The sequence below is a fragment of the Nicotiana tomentosiformis genome, chromosome 12 (genome assembly GCF_000390325.3).
Source record: "Nicotiana tomentosiformis chromosome 12, ASM39032v3, whole genome shotgun sequence".
Lineage (NCBI taxonomy): Eukaryota > Viridiplantae > Streptophyta > Magnoliopsida > Solanales > Solanaceae > Nicotiana > Nicotiana tomentosiformis.
Genome location: NC_090823.1, coordinates 118,588,698 through 118,606,909, shown reverse-complemented (window position 1 = coordinate 118,606,909; position 18,212 = coordinate 118,588,698). Strand labels below are relative to the sequence as shown.

At 36.2% G+C, this 18,212-nt stretch overlaps 1 protein-coding gene across 2 annotated transcripts; it reads left to right on the top strand.

The window, feature by feature from the left end:
- Positions 1 to 9,934: 9,934 nt before the first annotated feature.
- LOC104096151 (homeobox-leucine zipper protein ATHB-15-like) lies at positions 9,935 to 18,003 on the top strand. 2 transcript variants are annotated; one of them, XM_070191471.1, is made up of 18 exons: positions 9,935 to 11,104; positions 11,408 to 11,528; positions 11,684 to 11,784; positions 11,882 to 11,972; positions 12,472 to 12,567; positions 12,640 to 12,753; positions 12,845 to 12,928; positions 13,220 to 13,375; positions 13,466 to 13,540; positions 13,646 to 13,752; positions 13,833 to 14,025; positions 14,729 to 14,914; positions 15,044 to 15,124; positions 15,569 to 15,703; positions 15,972 to 16,294; positions 16,810 to 16,915; positions 17,174 to 17,323; positions 17,644 to 18,003. In XM_070191471.1, the coding sequence occupies exons 1-18, from the start codon at positions 10,899 to 10,901 to the stop codon at positions 17,788 to 17,790; spliced, it is 2,472 nt and encodes an 823-aa protein (XP_070047572.1). In that variant the 5' UTR covers positions 9,935 to 10,898; the 3' UTR covers positions 17,791 to 18,003. The 2 variants fall into 2 exon arrangements, with proteins under 2 accessions (XP_070047572.1, XP_009600774.1); XM_009602479.4 differs by having other exon boundaries at positions 9,936 to 11,104; positions 11,408 to 11,567.
- The last annotated feature ends 209 nt before the right edge of the window (positions 18,004 to 18,212 follow it).

Below are 18,212 nucleotides of genomic sequence, written 5' to 3'. Positions count from 1 at the left end.
CAAATCATTTGCACTACTAGCCACAATTATAACTTAAATTCTTGGCACGTTGGTCACACTCTATATCCCCAATTTACTTATTTCACTTCTAACCATCTTTATAGATTATCAACAATAAGACATTTCCAATCAAAACTTTAGGTACACATATGAGCAATTAAGAGTCTTAAGAATATTGAAATTTTCTCACACAATTTGGCATCATAACTTCATTTGGAACACGACTCAAAGACATAGCATTTTAATACACAAACAATACTTTGAACATATATCTTTCGACATAAGGCTCATTCGGAATAATCAAGTTTATAGGGAATAACCCGGAATATAGAAGTTAGGAATCTTGAGCCAATCATACTTGATCTTACGGAAACATTATGGAATTTGATTCTAAAAGAGAAAGTTTAGCCAACATACCTCAAATTCATCCCTTAATGATACTACAAGGATCCACTACACCAAACAACTTCAATCTACAATAACAACATCCAGTGGAACCAATATTAGTAACAAATTTCATAGTTTAGGCCATTTAGGCATTTTATCAAACACCTAGTAGGCATGAATCTCTACATCTCTTACCCATTAAATTAGTTCATCCAACTACTATCATTTACCTACAATTTATCCCACCATCATTCTTAAATAATTCATAACTTTCAACATCACATACATGACCATCCATCCACACCCAACAAATAAAATTCCATCAAATAATCACCTTTCAGTCTCTGTAATGGTTATGTATTTAAATTAGAAACTTATGGCTTCCAATCACCATACCATAAGTTCCAATACTTAATTCATACCCATATTCTCATAATATATCCATACATGTAAGTCTAAGGGTGTAGAATTACTTTTTGGAAGAAATCTTGCAAAACCCTCATTTGAGTTCTTGAAGAAATTCCTTGAAGATCTATGTATTTTATGGAGGATTGAGTTAGTTTTACGGTAGAATTGATGGAATGAAATACAAAATTTATAGGTATTACTCACCTTGAAGATGGGGGGAGTTGGGGGTCTTAAGAGAGTGGAGGAAAATCCCCAAAGTTCGGCCAAGAGAAATGGGGTAAAATGAACCTCGAATGAGTATATAGTGTTTTGGGGCGCCACAGGTGGCGTGGGGCGCTGCATGTGGCGTTGGTTGAAGAACCTCAAGATTCCTGGCGATAGGGATAGCGCCCCACGCTACCCTGAGCGCTGGCTATGGGAAATCATTTCTATTTCGCTCAAAAATGGGCATAACTCTCTCATACGATATCTGAATTCGACGATTCTTTTTGCTATGGCTCCGTAATTTCAATACGGATCTAATGATTCAATCAAAACTGAATTTGGGGGTTTATTTTCTTAATATCATACCACTTATACTCGAAAAAATAATATCGTTCAAACACTTTTGATGTCAAAATAATACGGTTCTACCGCATAGGTCTCCTTTGATACTCGAATATATTATTCCCGAATATCGTTGTCGCACTTTAAAATCTTAAATCATTAGAAAATTTTAACGAGGCCTTACATTCTACTTTTCCTTAGGCCCTCCAAGGCCAACCTCTCACACGTCTAAGGCTTGCAATCAACTATTTTTTGAATTTGACTTTGATATTTAAGCTTCAGTTCACGTAATACTACTACTCAAGATTTAGAGTAGATGGATTTGACATGGATGTTTTCTATTAATTTATGAAGTATGTATTTTGTAGTAGATTTTTGCAAATGTTTACATGATTTGAAAGTAGTGGTTCGATCAATCATGCTACAAAAAAGAGTAGTCTGCCTAGGATGGCTCTCATTCTTAAGCTTAGTCTTATACGGCCCAAATACCAACCTCTTGAGCATCATTTTAAAGTTGATAGTGTTCTTCACTCCGTTCATAAAGTGTTGAAAAATTACTGATATCTCATAAGGTAATGTCCATTTGGTTTAAAAAAAAATTTTCTTTGAAATATTATTTACATCTACTTATTATTCAGTAAGTTATTTTATAATTAATAGAGTCAAACTAGTCGTTACTAGCCGTTGGAGTAATACCTATATAAATACGGGTTTTGAAGAGTTAAAGACACACTTTCTAGCAAAACTTTCTGAATTATCTTCTTCCTTCTATATGTTGGGTTTCTTTCTTGAATTTTTCGCTAGTTCTGTTCCCAGTTTTATAATTGGAAGAGCTTGTTGAATCATGGGGGATACACCCAATTTTATTCTTTATTGTGTGAGCGAAATATCCTTAAGGACAATGTTCTTGACACGCCTCAAGTTAACTCCTATTCTCCATAATAAATTTTCCAACAATCTTAAGGATAATTCAACGATGCTATGGAGAATATCAGTTCTGGAACCTCGAGATAGATGATAGATGAAAAAATATTATTATTATTATTATTATTATTATTATTATTATTATTATTATTATTATTATTATTATTATTATTATTATTATTATTATTATTATTATTATAATATATTGAACGCGCCTAAGCCTACATAAGTTTAAATTAATTCTTCAATTTAAAAAAATTTGAGCTTTGAATTTGGAGTGTTATAAATAAAAGCACGATTGATTTCTATACCCAAATCGTATAAGTTCTTTGCTAATTCTATAAGAATGAAAGAGTGAATAATTTACTATACATGATAATCATTCATGTCAAATAGAATTTGACAAATCTTTTTGATGGAAGGGAAGATGATGATTAATGTGTTAGATTTTGTAAATCTCCTCTCATCATAATTGAATGCTTTACATATATTTGCCAAAGTTTTTCACAATATATTTTGCAGTTTTTGAGCTCTTGAATTTTGATGAATTTGCATTTATCCTTACAAATAACTTTTATCTACCGAATTATCTTAATTAGTGAGCCGTGATTTCTAGGAATTCAACTTGAGTATATGTGTTCCTAGATCATTGCGGGTCTCCTCTGTATTAGTTTGATAGAAATAACAGATAAGATAAGACCCTTCGTGCTCTTGTGACATTTTGGGTGAAGCTATATTATTAGCTTGTTGTTTATAAATTGGTAAAACTCTTTATGAGTTGTGAAAATGTTATATCCTTAACCAAAAAATTTCAAAAATGTGGGGGGAACGTAGTGTTCAGAGTTATATATCCTGAACCTAAGAAGAAAAAATGTAAGAAAAATTGCTTATTAATGTTATAATAAAGCCTTACAAAATTGAGCTTTTTTGTGGAAAAAAATTATATTGGAAGATAAAAAATATATTATATTTCTGGTTTTGAAAAGTTATGTTGCTGTCACGCCCCAAAACCGAGGAGCGCGACCGGCGCTTAACCGAGTGAACCCGACCGAGCAAGCCTGTTAGATTTCACTCTACCTAAATTCATCCACGAATGGAGATAGTATATATTTTCATTAATTAGACAAAAAGGTGTTCATGTCTACAATACCAATTCATTACCAATAGTTTCATCATTTTTAAAGTCTCAAATGGACAAATAATACAACCTAAACATAACATATTTTAACTTTTCCAGTACCAATACACAACCCACACTATGTCTACGGAGCCTCTATAGATAAAGAAGAGTACAATGATAATGCCAGCAACAAGGCTCCGGCTATACCTCAAACAGAATACACAAAGAACAAAAGATACATGACCCCGAGATGAAGTGGGGCTCATTAAGTCAGCTGGGAAGAAGGTGTACTTCTATCACTGATCAATATCTCCTGCAGTGGAACCACCTGCATCTATTTAAAGATGTAGTGCCCCCGGCAAAAGGGACGTTAGTACCGTCGAATAGTACTAGTATGAAAATTAAACACCAATTTAAGAATTCGAAAATACAATATAAATATGATGAATCAGGGCGGCAATATAATAATATAGATAATCGTTTAAACCAGAGCACGCTTATTAAAAACTATCAATAACATTTATAGAATTTAAGATGAGATCCTCTGTAACCATCTTTACACAAAGCTGCTCCGCCGCCTCACCTAATGTATGCAGGTAGAGGTGTAAGTACAATACCACACCTCTACTCAAGCGGCCCCACCGCCTCACCCCAATGTATGTGGGTGGATGTATAGCCACAATACCAAGAACCTACACAAAGCGGCTATGCCGCCTCACCCCAATGTATGCGGGTGAAAATGCATCAACGATACCAATATCAACACAAAGCGGTTATGCCGCCTCACCTCAATGTATGCGGGTGGAAATGCATCAACGATACCAATACCAACACAAAGCGGTTATGCCGCCTCACCCCAATGTATGCGAGTGGAAATACATCAACGATACCAATACCAACACAAAGTGGCTATGCCGCCTTACCCCAATATATACATGTGGGTGGTGGTGCCACAACAATACCAAAACTATACACAAAGCGGTCATACCGCCTCACCCCAATGTATGCGGGTGGAGGTGCAGTCCCACAATACCATAATCCCCACACAAAGCGGTCATACCGTCTCACCCCAATATATGCGGGTGGAGGTATATCACAATCACAATCTCTACACAACTTGGCATAATAACTTTCACATAAGTCACGACTTGAAATTATAACATGTGGATACACAATCCATAGTTTGGGACACATTCTCAATTTATAATGCAATATGATAAGAGCATTTGAAACACAAATTGAACATTATCTTCATTACAAAACTTATCGGAATACTCGATTTTTAATCAACATCTTGGAACTTACAAGGATAATGGGAATTTCAATTCTTAAAGAAGAGTTTAGCCAACATACTTTACTTGAGATTCCTTACACTCTAAATATTCCGGAATTCTTAACAACTTCAATTTATTTTAGAAATATAACAAATTGAACCAAAATTAGTAAAATGATCATGATTCTAGCTCATTTGAGCATTTTATCAAATACTAGGTGTGCATAAGGTTTCAAGGTCCTTTTATGGAGAATTCCATCATCCCACAACACAATCTTTACCATGCCTGGTTCAACAATCTTCCTACACCCCTTGATATCACATGCATGTAAAATAAATAACTCTCATGTCCAAAAATTATCTTGCTAATTACGCACTTCTAGACAAAATTCGAAATTGAGGGTTAGGGTGTAAAATCTTACCTCTAGGATGAAGACCTAGTGAGTTTTCCTTCTTAATCTTCCAAAGCTTGAGCAAGAATTGAAGAAAAATTATTGAAGAACACCTTCTCACTCTATGGCACTCTCTCTCACTCTAAAATGTCAGACTATAGCTCAAAAATGGCCAAAATAGTGTATTTAACGAAATAGGATCGGATTTTAAAAACCCATAAATGAAGCTCCGAAACACCTTCTGCGATCGCATAATCAATATGCGGACCGCATATCGGTAGCATAATTGCTGACCAAAACGACCAAAAATATGTCTGTGTCTGCGGTCACTATGCGGTCCGCATAACTGTTCTGCGGTCGCATAATGCACCGCATAACAGTTATGCGGTCGCATAGTCAATCACATAATTACTTCCAGACTGACCCTCTCCTGCATCACTTCTGTGGTCATTATGTGGCCCGCAGAGTGGTTCTGCGATCGCATAATGGACAGCAGAAATGCGCTTTTCCACCAAAAATTTTTCTTTACTTTCCGGTGCATTGTTCGACCAAATAATACTCAACACGTAAAATCAATTTGGCACCACGAAATATTATTTTTTTTTGCAAAAATTTTACGGGGCCTTACAGTTGCTTTGGGTCTCTTAGTCATTTTGGTGAAGAAATCGTTGAATTATGACCCATTTTCTATTGATTTGAGATACTTATGTAGAAGTTAAAGTTGTTTTTATATTTAGAAATTTTTCTTTAGTACTTGAATATGGAAGATACAAAAAGAAAATAATTTCTTATGTGTTCAAAAGATACTTGTAAAGAAGTCAAGTTTTATTTCATCTGAGGTGATTTTATGCCTTACTTGAGTAATATTATGAGTTAGTATTTTGTATGTGAATTTTTTATTGTATTAGAATGATACAGTGATAATGTTGAAAAACTCACTAGTGATTGTGTGATCACCTTTTGATGAGGTGTTATGATATTGGAATTGTCTGGCAATGAGGTTGATTAAGCAACCTCGTGGTGAATCTTCCACTTGGAATTAAGTCGACAATATTTGTGTCGATGAATTGTGATTGCCAAGGCGCAATAGCTATTATAAAAAAATAAATCTTTCAATGGGAAGACTAGACACATTCTCTTGAGACATATGTGATAAAGCAATTGCCTAGTGAGATTTTTATACATATTATGTGTAGTCAAAAGAGGATTTGGCCGATCCTTTGACTTATAAGTGAAACATCGAGGGATTGAAATTTTTGCCAGTTTGAAATGTATCAACAATGATGGTAACAAAACATATGTGATTGGAGATCCCATGATGTAGGTTCATATGAGTAATAACAAGTCATTAGCTGATCAAATATGCACTATTAAATTATGTCTCTTCCCATAGTATGTGTATATAGTGCAAGACTGCAAGGAATGTGAGGTTGGGTTATTATACTCTTAATCCAATAATCCATAGCCTATTGTAGGTGGTGTATTGTGCTGCAGAATACACTTGATGGATGAACCTATATGAGTGAGGAGTGGGGCCGCTCCTATGAAATTTGTGGCAAAATTTCTAGAGCACTCGTGAAAACTAAGCGCGCTCATGGCCTATTAGCGCAAAATCGCGATAACAACAGAAATTGTGGGGGTGTAATATGATGAATAAAATCCCTAACTTACAGCAAGAATTTCTGGTTTATAGAAGTTATCAACTTCACTAGTTATTTTGTAAGTTAAATTTTATTTTATCTATATCTGGTTCATAGTCTATAAGACACCAGATAAATTTCATTATACCCGAAACCCAGCAAATTATCTCTCTCTCTCTCTCTCTCTTTCTTTCTTTCTTTATTTATTTATTTATTTATTTACTATTTATTTTTTATATCCCTTTTGAGATATGTGGGGGATTGTTGGAAAATTAGTGATATCTCAAAAGGTAATGTCCATCTTGGTTTGGAAAATCTTTTCTCTTTGAAATATTATTTACATCTACTTATTATTTAGTAAGTTATTTTACAATTAATAGAGTCAAACTAGTCGTTAATTAGCCGTTATCTAGCCGTTGGAGTAACACCTATATAAACATGGTTTTTGCAAGAGCTAAAGACACACTTTCTAACATAACTTTCTGAATTATCTTCTTCCTTCTATATGTTGGGTTTCTTTCTTAAATTTTCTACTAGCCCTGTTCCCAAGTTTATAACTGGAAGAGCTTGTTGAATCATGGGGGATACGCCCAATTTTATTTTTTATTGTGTGTGCAAAATATTCTTAAGGACAATGTCCTAAACACGCCTCAAGTTAACTCCTATTCTCCATAACAATTTTTCCAACATAAAGTAGGCGGAAAAAAAACTTAATAATCAACTAATTGCTTATTGCAGTCACAGTAGCTACTTTTAATTTGGTCCACAAAAATCTAACCGTTAAAAGTTTGGATCATAACCCAAATTAGAAGAATAAAATCATCAAAAGACATTAGTGTGTTGAGATAGGGGTAAGGTTTTAGTTTGAACTTTTTCAGAATGGTGACTTTAGTTCATTCACTACACACTAATAAACTGGTTATTAAACAATCAACCTAGTTGGCTTGGCGAGATTGTCCACACGGATCATGCTGGTTTGACCCCCTCAATGCCTTTGGGTTTGGGCCTGTCGTACGGGACTTGCCTAATGCGATTTATATTTCATATGTGATTTGCAGGCTATTACACAGTGAGAGTTCTGTAGCGACCGCGTATTTTTCCTAGGTTAAAAAAAAAAACCATTGGCAGAGCAGAAGATCTCCTATACGATTGAGTATACCTTTTAAATAAAGTAGTAGTGCTGTTTTTAGTCCATAGCAACAAATACAAGTAACAAAGGGTGTAATAAATAAATAAGTAAATTAAAGAGAGAGGGGTAGAACAGAATCGAGGCGCATGCAAAAAGACTCATCATGATGTCCTCTCTGACCCACCCCCATATATATCTTTTCTTCTCAGCTTTCCAATTACTCTTTACTTCTTTTGCCTTTATTAACCTAACTCAACCATAATCTAGCCTTTTAATAACCACTATACTTCTTTTTGGGTATCATACTTTCTCTTTTCTTGCCCTCTAATTGTCAGAAATCTATGTATATGTATTTATCGTCTGATGGTTCTACTTTTCATACAATTCTGGACTGTATCAAGAAAAATATAATCCGAAGTCAGTGCGTTAGGGCATTATAACTACAAGAATTAGTCGTCCTAATGCTACCATCAAACCTACTTACATTGGCCTAATTACCGTTCATTGGACAGTTATTCTGTAATACCACTAGTCGTTACATATATCACTAATCTTTTCTGTACGGCGTTAGGGGAGTGCCACGGTCGTCGTTAGTCTCATCTTCATTCTTAATCAAAAATTTGAATTCAAGTATAAAAATAAAATTAATAGGAATATGCTTTCCCTTTAATGGTTCTCAAGTTAAGAGGTGCAAACCCCATAACCGCAATATGAACACTGAACTCGGGTGAAAAAAAAAACTCTTTTCTTTTTCAGTTCCCGATTTATGTGGTTCATTTTTCTTTTTTAAAATTTTAAAAATTATTATAATTTTATATCTAGAAACTATTTAATCCTATTACTTTCATAACCCTTAATAACATTATTTGTTGGGAACCACTTTAAGTAAAACTTCCTTATGAGGAAAAAAAAAAGTAAAAGGACACTGATGTTAGGGGTAAGCATAAAATTCGAAAAATCGAATTCCGAACTGAACCGAATTAATTCAGTATTTCGGTATCGGTTTATTCGGTATAATTTGGTATCGATTTTTTGGTTATTCGATATTTCGGTACGATACTCGTATTGAGGTTTCGATATTTCGGTATACCGAAATACCGAGACAGTTAGAATGGATGGTTAAACATTAGTCTTCCATTTTTTGTAATAAAAGACAATATCTTCTCCTGTACCAGAAGATGGAATGAGATAATGTTTGTCCATGATTTCTAGAATATCATGGAAAATCTTCTTGGACAGCTCCTCTTCTACCTTCTGCCTATATCTCTTAATAATCAACCTCACATTGTTCTCGTTTCCTTTTGACTCTTCTTTCTGCTCAATGCAAGACATAATACGCCAAGAAGCACTTCGAGCTCCGATAACAATTTTGTAACCAACAGAAAGCATCGAGTTTTGCAACTTTCTTCGTACTCTCAACTTTTGTGTGCTCCGTATGTATTTGAGGTGTTTATTTACCGAATCTGGTATGCAAATTGCCACTCCTTAACCAAATTGTCACTCCTTGTCACGTTAAATAAGGACGATGATGCCGAAATCGTACTGAACCGAACAAAAAAATACCGAACGTACTGAACTACTTTGGTACGGTATTTGATATGCATAATTGATATATCGAATACCGAAGTACCAAACCGAAATTTATAAATATCGTACCGAATTATCGAACACCCACTTCTAACTGAAACTACTACTACCATTAATTGTTGATAATTTAACATGTGTCAAAAGTTTCATTTGTCTTAAATTTCGTTGAAGCAATAATATTTTTTGCAAGAAAGTGCAAATAAACCAAGTGTATTCGGTATTATGTATGACCAACTAAGGAAATAACATACTACTTAAAGACAAGATCCAAAACTAATAAACTATTGTACATCGCATGCGAAGTATTATTACGCTCATCAAATTTTCTTAACAGTGATATATATATAAACTTATATTTTAAGCATATAGATGAATATTTATTTAATACATTATGTTAAACCGTATACATGTTGTATATAATTTGAATATGCTCCATCATTTCAAGGGCATATTGGTCGTAGCGACGTCTCAATCAGAGATATTCCATATCTGGTGCAGCTCGGCAGTCAGCAAAAGAGTCACACTGTACTGTATGTATATGTAGTAGAGTAGTAGGCTGATTCAATTGGCCTCAAAAGAGGAAAAGAAAAGGTAACGAACCACTGATCTGTGACAGCTCAAAACCACTTTCCCAATCCAAACAAAACCATACTCCCCCACCCCCCACCATCACATTACCTCCCAAATACAGTACTTATCCCAAGTTTCAGTTACTTTTTCCTAACATATACCCCAAATCAGTTCATTTTCTTGATCCAAGATCTGTCCTTTTATAAATATCATACCTAAAAATCTTCCCTACTTCACTCAAAGATGCTGAAATTTGGAAAGAACTGAAAGAGGGAAGTTCATAGCCATGAAAATTTGGTTTCTGGGTTTTGCTCATTATGCTTTCAAAAGCTTAAAGTTTGGATCTTTTTGGTAAATACCCAAGTCTAAAGTTTGGTACTTTACTGTTTGGCATGTGGATGGAAGAGGAAATGAAGCTTGCAGATCTTTATAGTGAGTGAAAAAAGAACAAATCTTTATGAAATAATGGTGTATTTAATTGATATTGGTATTGGTGAAAAATGTATGTTTAGTTCTTGGGAGCTCTGAATTCGAAAGATATATGTTTTCTAGTGCTTGATGCTAAGGATAGTGCCGTTTCGTTTTGGTAATTGGTTGTCTGCTTATTTCTTTCCACATCAAGAATCTTGATTTTTGGGACCATAGCTTTTAGTATTACCAAGAAAAAGAGATAAAGGTGTGGTTTTGATGCAAGTGTTTGAATTGTTGTGAAGAAGGAGGGAAGCTGTGAATCTTGTTTTGTTGATTACTCAATATTTTTGGGACCCTTGCTTTTAGTATTACCAAGAAAAAGTTTTGGTTTGATGCAAGTGTTTGTATTATTGTGAAGAAGGGGGAAAGCTGTGAATCTTGTTTTGTTGATTACTCATATTTTGGAACTATCGGATAAAGGGGTGTCTTTGGAGTGTAAGAAATAGTAATAATGTCAATGTCCTGCAAGGATGGTAAGTCAGTTGATGATAATGGGAAGTATGTCCGGTATACACCTGAGCAGGTTGAAGCTCTTGAAAGGCTATATCATGAGTGTCCAAAACCCAGTTCAATGCGTCGCCAGCAGCTTATTCGTGAATGTCCTATTCTCTCTCACATTGAGCCTAGGCAAATCAAAGTTTGGTTTCAGAACAGAAGGTATTGCCTAATTAGTAAAAGTTTATATTTTTATTCATTGGTTCATATATCCGACCCCAACTTGTTTTAGACCGAGGCATAGTTGTCCTTGTTGTTGTTGTATTTGTCCATTAGGTATTGCCTAATCGACCAATGGATTAAGGATAAATATAGCCGACCCCAACTTGTTTGTGACTGAGGCTTAGTTGTTGTTGTATTAGTTGGGATAAAGGATTCATATTTCAGACTCCAACTGATCTGGAATTAAGACGTAGTTAATTGATTGATTCTTTCCTTTTTTTTGTTTTGTTTTGAGGTATATAGATGCAGGGAAAAACAGAGGAAAGAGTCATCTAGACTTCAGGGTGTGAATAGGAAGCTGTCAGCAATGAACAAGCTATTAATGGAAGAAAATGATAGATTGCAGAAGCAAGTTTCTCAACTGGTATATGAAAATGGCTACTTCCGCAAGCAAACTCAAACTGTAAGTCTTTCCATTCAAACAAACAGCTATTGTTTTAAGGAATTATTATTAGCAGCTACTCCTTACTTAGTCAATTTTAGGTAGTTGAGGATTAAAGTGTGGTTCTTGATTTGTAGACAAAGATTGCTTCGAAAGACACCAGTTGTGAATCAGTGGTAACAAGTGGTCAACACCACTTGGCACCTCAGCATCCGCCAAGAGATGCTAGTCCTGCAGGGTTAGTGGGATTATGGTTGTTGGGTCCTTTTCTTATCTTGTTTTTTTATGTTTGTGGGTGGCTTGTGCCAATTTTCTTGCTTTTTGTGTTTTTCCAGGCTTTTGTCCATTGCAGAAGAGACTTTAACAGAGTTTCTATCAAAGGCTACTGGAACTGCTGTTGAGTGGGTCCAAATGCCTGGAATGAAGGTATATCCATAAATAAAATAATGGGTTAATTAATTTTGTAATTCTTTTAAAGAGTCTATTCCCCACTATCACGCGATTGAAGAAGAATTCATGCAGCTAATCTGTTCCAGTCAATATTATGTAACCGAAATCAGCAAACCATAATGTATTAGCATCAAATGCAAGAAATCGGACGCTTCTTTCTCTTCAATTATAATTTCGATGAACTACCAAGCAATTGCCAATTCCTTGGCTAACAATATCAAGGTCATAGTACCTCCGACCATAATCTTTAACACAATAAAAGCTTTTGCTGTGTCAAAATCTTATGGTTTAAAATGTACAATCCATGACTGAACCTTTCATGCGATTGGTATTCACCCTTGTCAACTTCTTGGTTTGTGAGGACCATATTAGTATTTTGAAACCTTTTCCCTAACTTTAATTGTTACTGTATCAGTAGTAAGTTTGTCCAAGCCAGAATAACTCTTCCTAATCATGCTCATGTTGATATGACTAGCCTGGTCCGGATTCCATTGGAATCATTGCTATTTCTCATGGTTGCACTGGCATGGCAGCAAGAGCTTGTGGCCTGGTTGGTTTAGATCCCACGAGGGTAAGTTGGTTATCTATTCTCAGGTCTTCTTTGGAATAATAAATCGAAATTGATTGGCTAAGCTCCCTCTAGGTTGCTGAAATCCTTAAGGATCGCCCTTCATGGTATCGGGACTGCCGAGCTGTTGAAGTTCTAAATATGCTGCCAACTGCCAATGGTGGAACCATTGAACTTCTCTACATGCAGGTAGGTGACTATTACCTGTAATGTCTGCTACTATTTCCTTCAGTTCCTTTATGCAATCTTCATGATCTTATGGATGCTCCGTACTGTTTAGCTTTATGCACCAACAACATTGGCGCCTCCTCGTGATTTCTGGCTGTTACGCTACTCTACTGTTATGGATGATGGCAGCCTCGTGGTATGAGATTTCTTTTTCCAGTAATTTTCTTGAATCAAGGAATTTAATTTTGCCAAGTTTCCATAGCATGTGCAGAATCACTTTCATGATGTTTATGAGTATCACACTATGTGCCAGCAGAAATGCTTATGTTTTCCTTAAAATGCTCGAGTATGTCTCCATTATAAGCCGAATAAAACTTCTGCTTGGTCAGACATGTACAATTTGTTGGATGTGTCTATACCTACAATTGGAAAATGTATGTATTCCACATACATCATGAACCAATATCTCATTCAATAAAATGCACAGGTTTGTGAAAGGTCACTGGGAAATACTCAAAATGGTCCAAGTATGCCCCCAGTTCAGAATTTTGTGAGAGCAGAAATGCTGCCTAGTGGATACCTGATTCGACCTTGTGAGGGTGGCGGCTCTATTGTCCATATTGTAGATCATATGGACTTAGAGGTAAAGGTGTCATCTATTATGTCTTAATTCATGTATCCTTTACAATTACCTGCTTATGCCATGTTACAGTTTTGGTATTATTATTGTCAGGCATGGAGTGTGCCAGAGGTGTTGCGTCCACTATATGAGTCATCGGCAGTGCTTGCTCAGAAGACGTCAATGGCAGTAAGAACTTTAATCAAATCTGGTGCAACATGTCATGTAAGAATTCAAACTCTATTTGTACTCCCGACACTCAATGCGGTTTTCTTCCTTGCCTTGTACTTCTAGGCACTACGCCAACTGAGGCAGATAACTTTGGAAGCTTCACAACCTAATGTCACTAACTGGGGTAGAAGACCAGCAGCTCTACGGGCATTGAGCAAGAAGTTGAGCAGGTTTGAATATACTAACTTCTGATGAGTTCTCTTTCAGGTTTTGTTCAAGTTACTTACTATTATTTGAATTATTTTGGCAGAGGTTTCAATGAGGCTCTGAATGGTTTCTCCAGTGAGGGCTGGTCTATGCTGGATAATGATGGAATGGATGATGTTACCATCCTTGTTAACTCTTCTCCCGACAAGTTGATGGGTTTAAACCTTTCTTTTGCTGATGAATTTACATCTCTAAGCAATGCAGTTTTGTGTGCAAAAGCATCGATGCTTCTACAGGTCAGCTCAGCCAATTTTCATCCTGAAGCTATACAATTGAATTACAGGCTTTCTTGTTTCTACAAATGGATAAATAACTGATTAGCCATGTTTTTCAAACTCACTTTATTCTCTAACTGGTCAAATGCACTGATTAAATTCTGAGAGTATTGACTTTTTTTCCAAGACAATAAACAATATTGATGAGAATAGTCAAATAAATTGGATCACTTGGTCTTTCTCTTCTTTTCTCAATCTCTGTATTTGGGCTACGGAAAGACTAATTCTCATGGCATGGATATAACTTAGAGTCTTAAACAACCAAATTAAAAGAAAAGGCCATTTTGGTAAGTTGATAGTGTATCTAGAATCTAGATTAGCTTGGCTTTACTAAAACTCATTTAGTTGTTCTCCAATGCAATGTAGATAAGTACATTTTGGTGCTTTTAACCCCTTAGAAAATTAAAATTGGTTTCACAATGACTTATGCTGATATGTTCGTCTGGTATAGTGCAAGATAGACCGCCCAAATTGTAGATATTTAATTGCTTGAAAAACGTGAAATGGTTAAATGGAGGACACGATCTGCTATTACCAGTGATGTTGCTTGCTTTTCCCAATCAATTTCTTGACACAGTTCCTCCTCCTCCTCCTTATGTACTTTATCTTGGCTTGACCATTTTCTTATCTTGCTTTTTGACATCTTCCTGTTTCTGTTGTTCAGAGTGTGACTCCTGCAGTACTTCTCAGATTTCTGCGTGAGCATCGATCAGAATGGGTAGACAGCGATATTGATGCCTACGCAGCTGCAGCTGTTAAAGTTGGTCCTTGCAGCCTACCTGGGGCCCGAGTCTGTAATTTTGGGGGTCAAGTGATACTTCCACTGGCACACACCGCTGAACATGAAGAGGCAAGTGTTCTAGATCCTATTTAAATCAATGTGGGCATGCTTAAAACTGTTCCTTTCTGTCTTCTTTGGATAATATGGGATGGATTCCTCATCATTAATGTTGATCACAACCTCTTTTATGCTCAGTAGTTGCTGGAGGTCATCAAGTTGGAAGGAGTTTGCCATTCTCCAGAAGATGTTATAATGCCAAGAGATATGTTCCTACTGCAAGTAAGTTCCATTTCTGCATATGGATTTTGTTCCTTTGTAGAGAATTTTAACTGGATCTAACAAAGCCCGTACCTCTATAAGAGACAGACTTGTACAAGATTGAGAAGCTTAACTTAATGGTTTGAGAAACTTCAGTTGCTACTCTGGCTCTGGACAACCGTCCAGTACCAAAAGGAAATTTATTATAGATACCATATGCTCCTATGCTGTTTTCCTGAGCTTTCGAAACATGAAAGTTACCATGCATCATCTTTAGTATCACAAGTCTGCTCATATCCAAGTGTTGAGCATATGGATTCTTGATAGCTATGTTATGATGCTGCAAGATTTGACTGAATTGATCTATTGGTCAAACTTGCATAGGATGCTGAATATGCTGGGTTAAACTGCCTGTTTTTGACTCTAAAACAGTTTTTAACTCCTCATGTTCTGTGCTTTTGGCAGATGTGCAGTGGAATGGATGAAAATGCTGTTGGCACCTGTGCTGAACTTATATTTGCTCCTATTGATGCCTCGTTTGCTGATGATGCACCGCTCCTTCCTTCTGGGTTTCGCATCATTCCTCTAGACTCTGCTAAGGTTAGAACATTCATCCCTTACATCACTTCTTTTTCGAAGGGGAGCCTTGGCGTAACTGGTAAAGTTGTTGCCATGTGACCAGGAGGTCACGGATTCGAGCCGTGGAAACAGTCTCTTGCAGAAATACAGGGTAAGGCTGCGTAAAATAGACCCTTGTGGTCCAGCCCTTCCCTGGACCCGCGCATAGCGGGAGCTTAGTGCACCGGGCTTTTTCCTTCTTTGTTTGTTATCCTCTCTGAGTAGTTTGAGAATATGCAATTTCATGCAGGAAGCCTCCAGTCCAAATCGTACCCTTGATCTTACTTCTGCTCTTGAGATTGGGCCAGCAGAAAGTAAAGTTGTTAATGACAAGTCTACTGGTGTCACATCAAAATCTATAATGACAATTGCTTTTCAATTTGCATTTGAAAGTCACATGCAAGAGAATGTTGCATCAATGGCTCGAAAGTATGTCCGAAGCTTTATTTCATCTGTTCAGAGGGTTGCATTAGCACTTTCTCCATCTCACTTCGGTTCCCTGGGAGGTCTTCGTCTGCCTCTGGGGACTCCTGAAGCACATACACTAGCTCGGTGGATCTGCCAAAGTTACAGGTGCGTGGCATATACTTGCACATTGCCTGAAATATTAGTTTGTGATTTTCTAAGCCCAATCTTAAGTGACATACATGGTTAGTTGACAGCCTATGTTGGTTTAGACGTATAACGGTCATGTCAGTATATATCTTTTCTTCCCGATCAATAAAACATACGAGTTATTTCCATTCAATGTATTACATGGTTTGTCACTTTGTTGGCAACCTATATTGGTCCAGTCATACAATTGTCATGTTGCTATATGTCTTGTCTTTCCGCTGTCAATCAACCATTCAATCTGTTCCCACTCAATTGTACTTTTCTTCTGTTATTGTTGAAATGTGTTTGCTTACCTCTAAAACGAGAGAATTGGATTCTCTTTGTTTTATGTTTGATTTCTTTTTCGTTTTTTGATTTCTGCAAGTGCTGATGTGCAAATGATGTTTACTTGTTTCCAATTAAAAGTCTTCTTCAAATGCATCTTTGTCGTCCATTAATTAAAGTGTTTGACTCTATTTCCTCTTTATTCCAAGGCATTATTTGGGTGTGGAGCTTCCGAAATTGAGTGGTGAAGGAAGTGAATCAGTCCTCGAAAGCCTATGGCAACACTCAGATGCTATTATCTGCTGCTCTGCAAAGGTTTGCTTTCTAAACCTTCTTCCACTGCAGTCCTTTCTCATCCTTGTGTATTCAGAACCTTCATAAGAAATCTCTAATTTAATAATTACTAGTTGTATAAATATTCTATATGCAGTACAATGCACTTTCCGCAGCTAGAAGTGAGAAATCTAGATTGTGACTTGGGCTTTTAACACCAATGTTGCTGTTTGTTTCACCTGCTAACAATTTTTAGATCTTTTGGGCATATGGATATGCTGAAATTAAATATTTATGCAGGCTTTGCCAGTTTTCACATTTGCAAACCAAGCAGGTCTTGACATGCTCGAGACAACTTTGGTTGCACTTCAAGATATTTCTTTGGAGAAAATATTTGATGAACATGGAAGGAAAAACCTCTGCTCTGAGTTCCCACAGATAATGCAACAGGTGTGTTACTTAACTCATTTATGTGGAATCTATATTGAATTAGTGAGGCAGTGATTGGATGGTCTTGTACCTACTGTCTGCTATTACAGTGTGCTATTTAACATTTGACGAGCTGAGTTAGCACGGTTGCATTGAAGTTTCAATATTAAAGTTTAAGAAAAGTTCACTAGGTTAAATTTGCTATAACTGTCCAGAATAAAGTGATTCTCTATCTTTTCCGAGAGAGTGGGGAGTGTTCCAAGCATGTTGAACTTGAAAATTTTCTGGATTTAAGACCAACGCCAGCATAGTACTAACCATGTCGCCACATCTGCTGACAGGGCTTTGCGTGTCTCCGAGGTGGAATCTGTTTGTCGAGCATGGGTAGGCCTGTTTCTTATGAGAAAGCTGTGGCTTGGAAGGTTGTGAATGAAGAAGATAATGCTCATTGTATCAGCTTTATGTTCGTGAACTGGTCGTTTATCTAAGTATGTTATGGAGGTATCAGTAAACTTAAAACAACAATCTCTGTCTCTCTGTACGAAAGGAACAAACCATTTTGAACTAGTTCTGATCAACCTGCTGTTGTGCTTTTGTTGCTACTCAGAAAATTTAGCCTGCTATTTTTATGCAATCTGTGACTTGAAAAATGTCTGAAATATGATATTGCAAAATGGACAGTCTAGTTAACTGTTAACCTTGCCTTTTTTTAGAGTACAGTTTTCTACAAAGAAGTGTTAAATAGAAAAATTGTACGGTCAAACCAATCTATAATAGCCTTGTTTGTTTCGAATATTTTTGGATGTTATAGCGAAGTGCTGTTATATAGAACATATATTATAACATAACATAAAAATTGGTTCCGGAAAAGCTTGGCTTTTATAGTGAAATGTTGTTATACAGGGAGGCT

Coding starts and splice junctions, on each gene's coding strand:
- LOC104096151 (XM_009602479.4), top strand. CDS start 10,899: ATGTCAATGTCCTGCAAGGATGGTAAGTCAGTTGATGATAATGGGAAG. Junction 15,704..15,971: donor TTCCTCTAGACTCTGCTAAG/GTTAGAACATTC, acceptor AATTTCATGCAG/GAAGCCTCCAGTCCAAATCG. Junction 16,916..17,173: donor TTATCTGCTGCTCTGCAAAG/GTTTGCTTTCTA, acceptor ATATTTATGCAG/GCTTTGCCAGTTTTCACATT.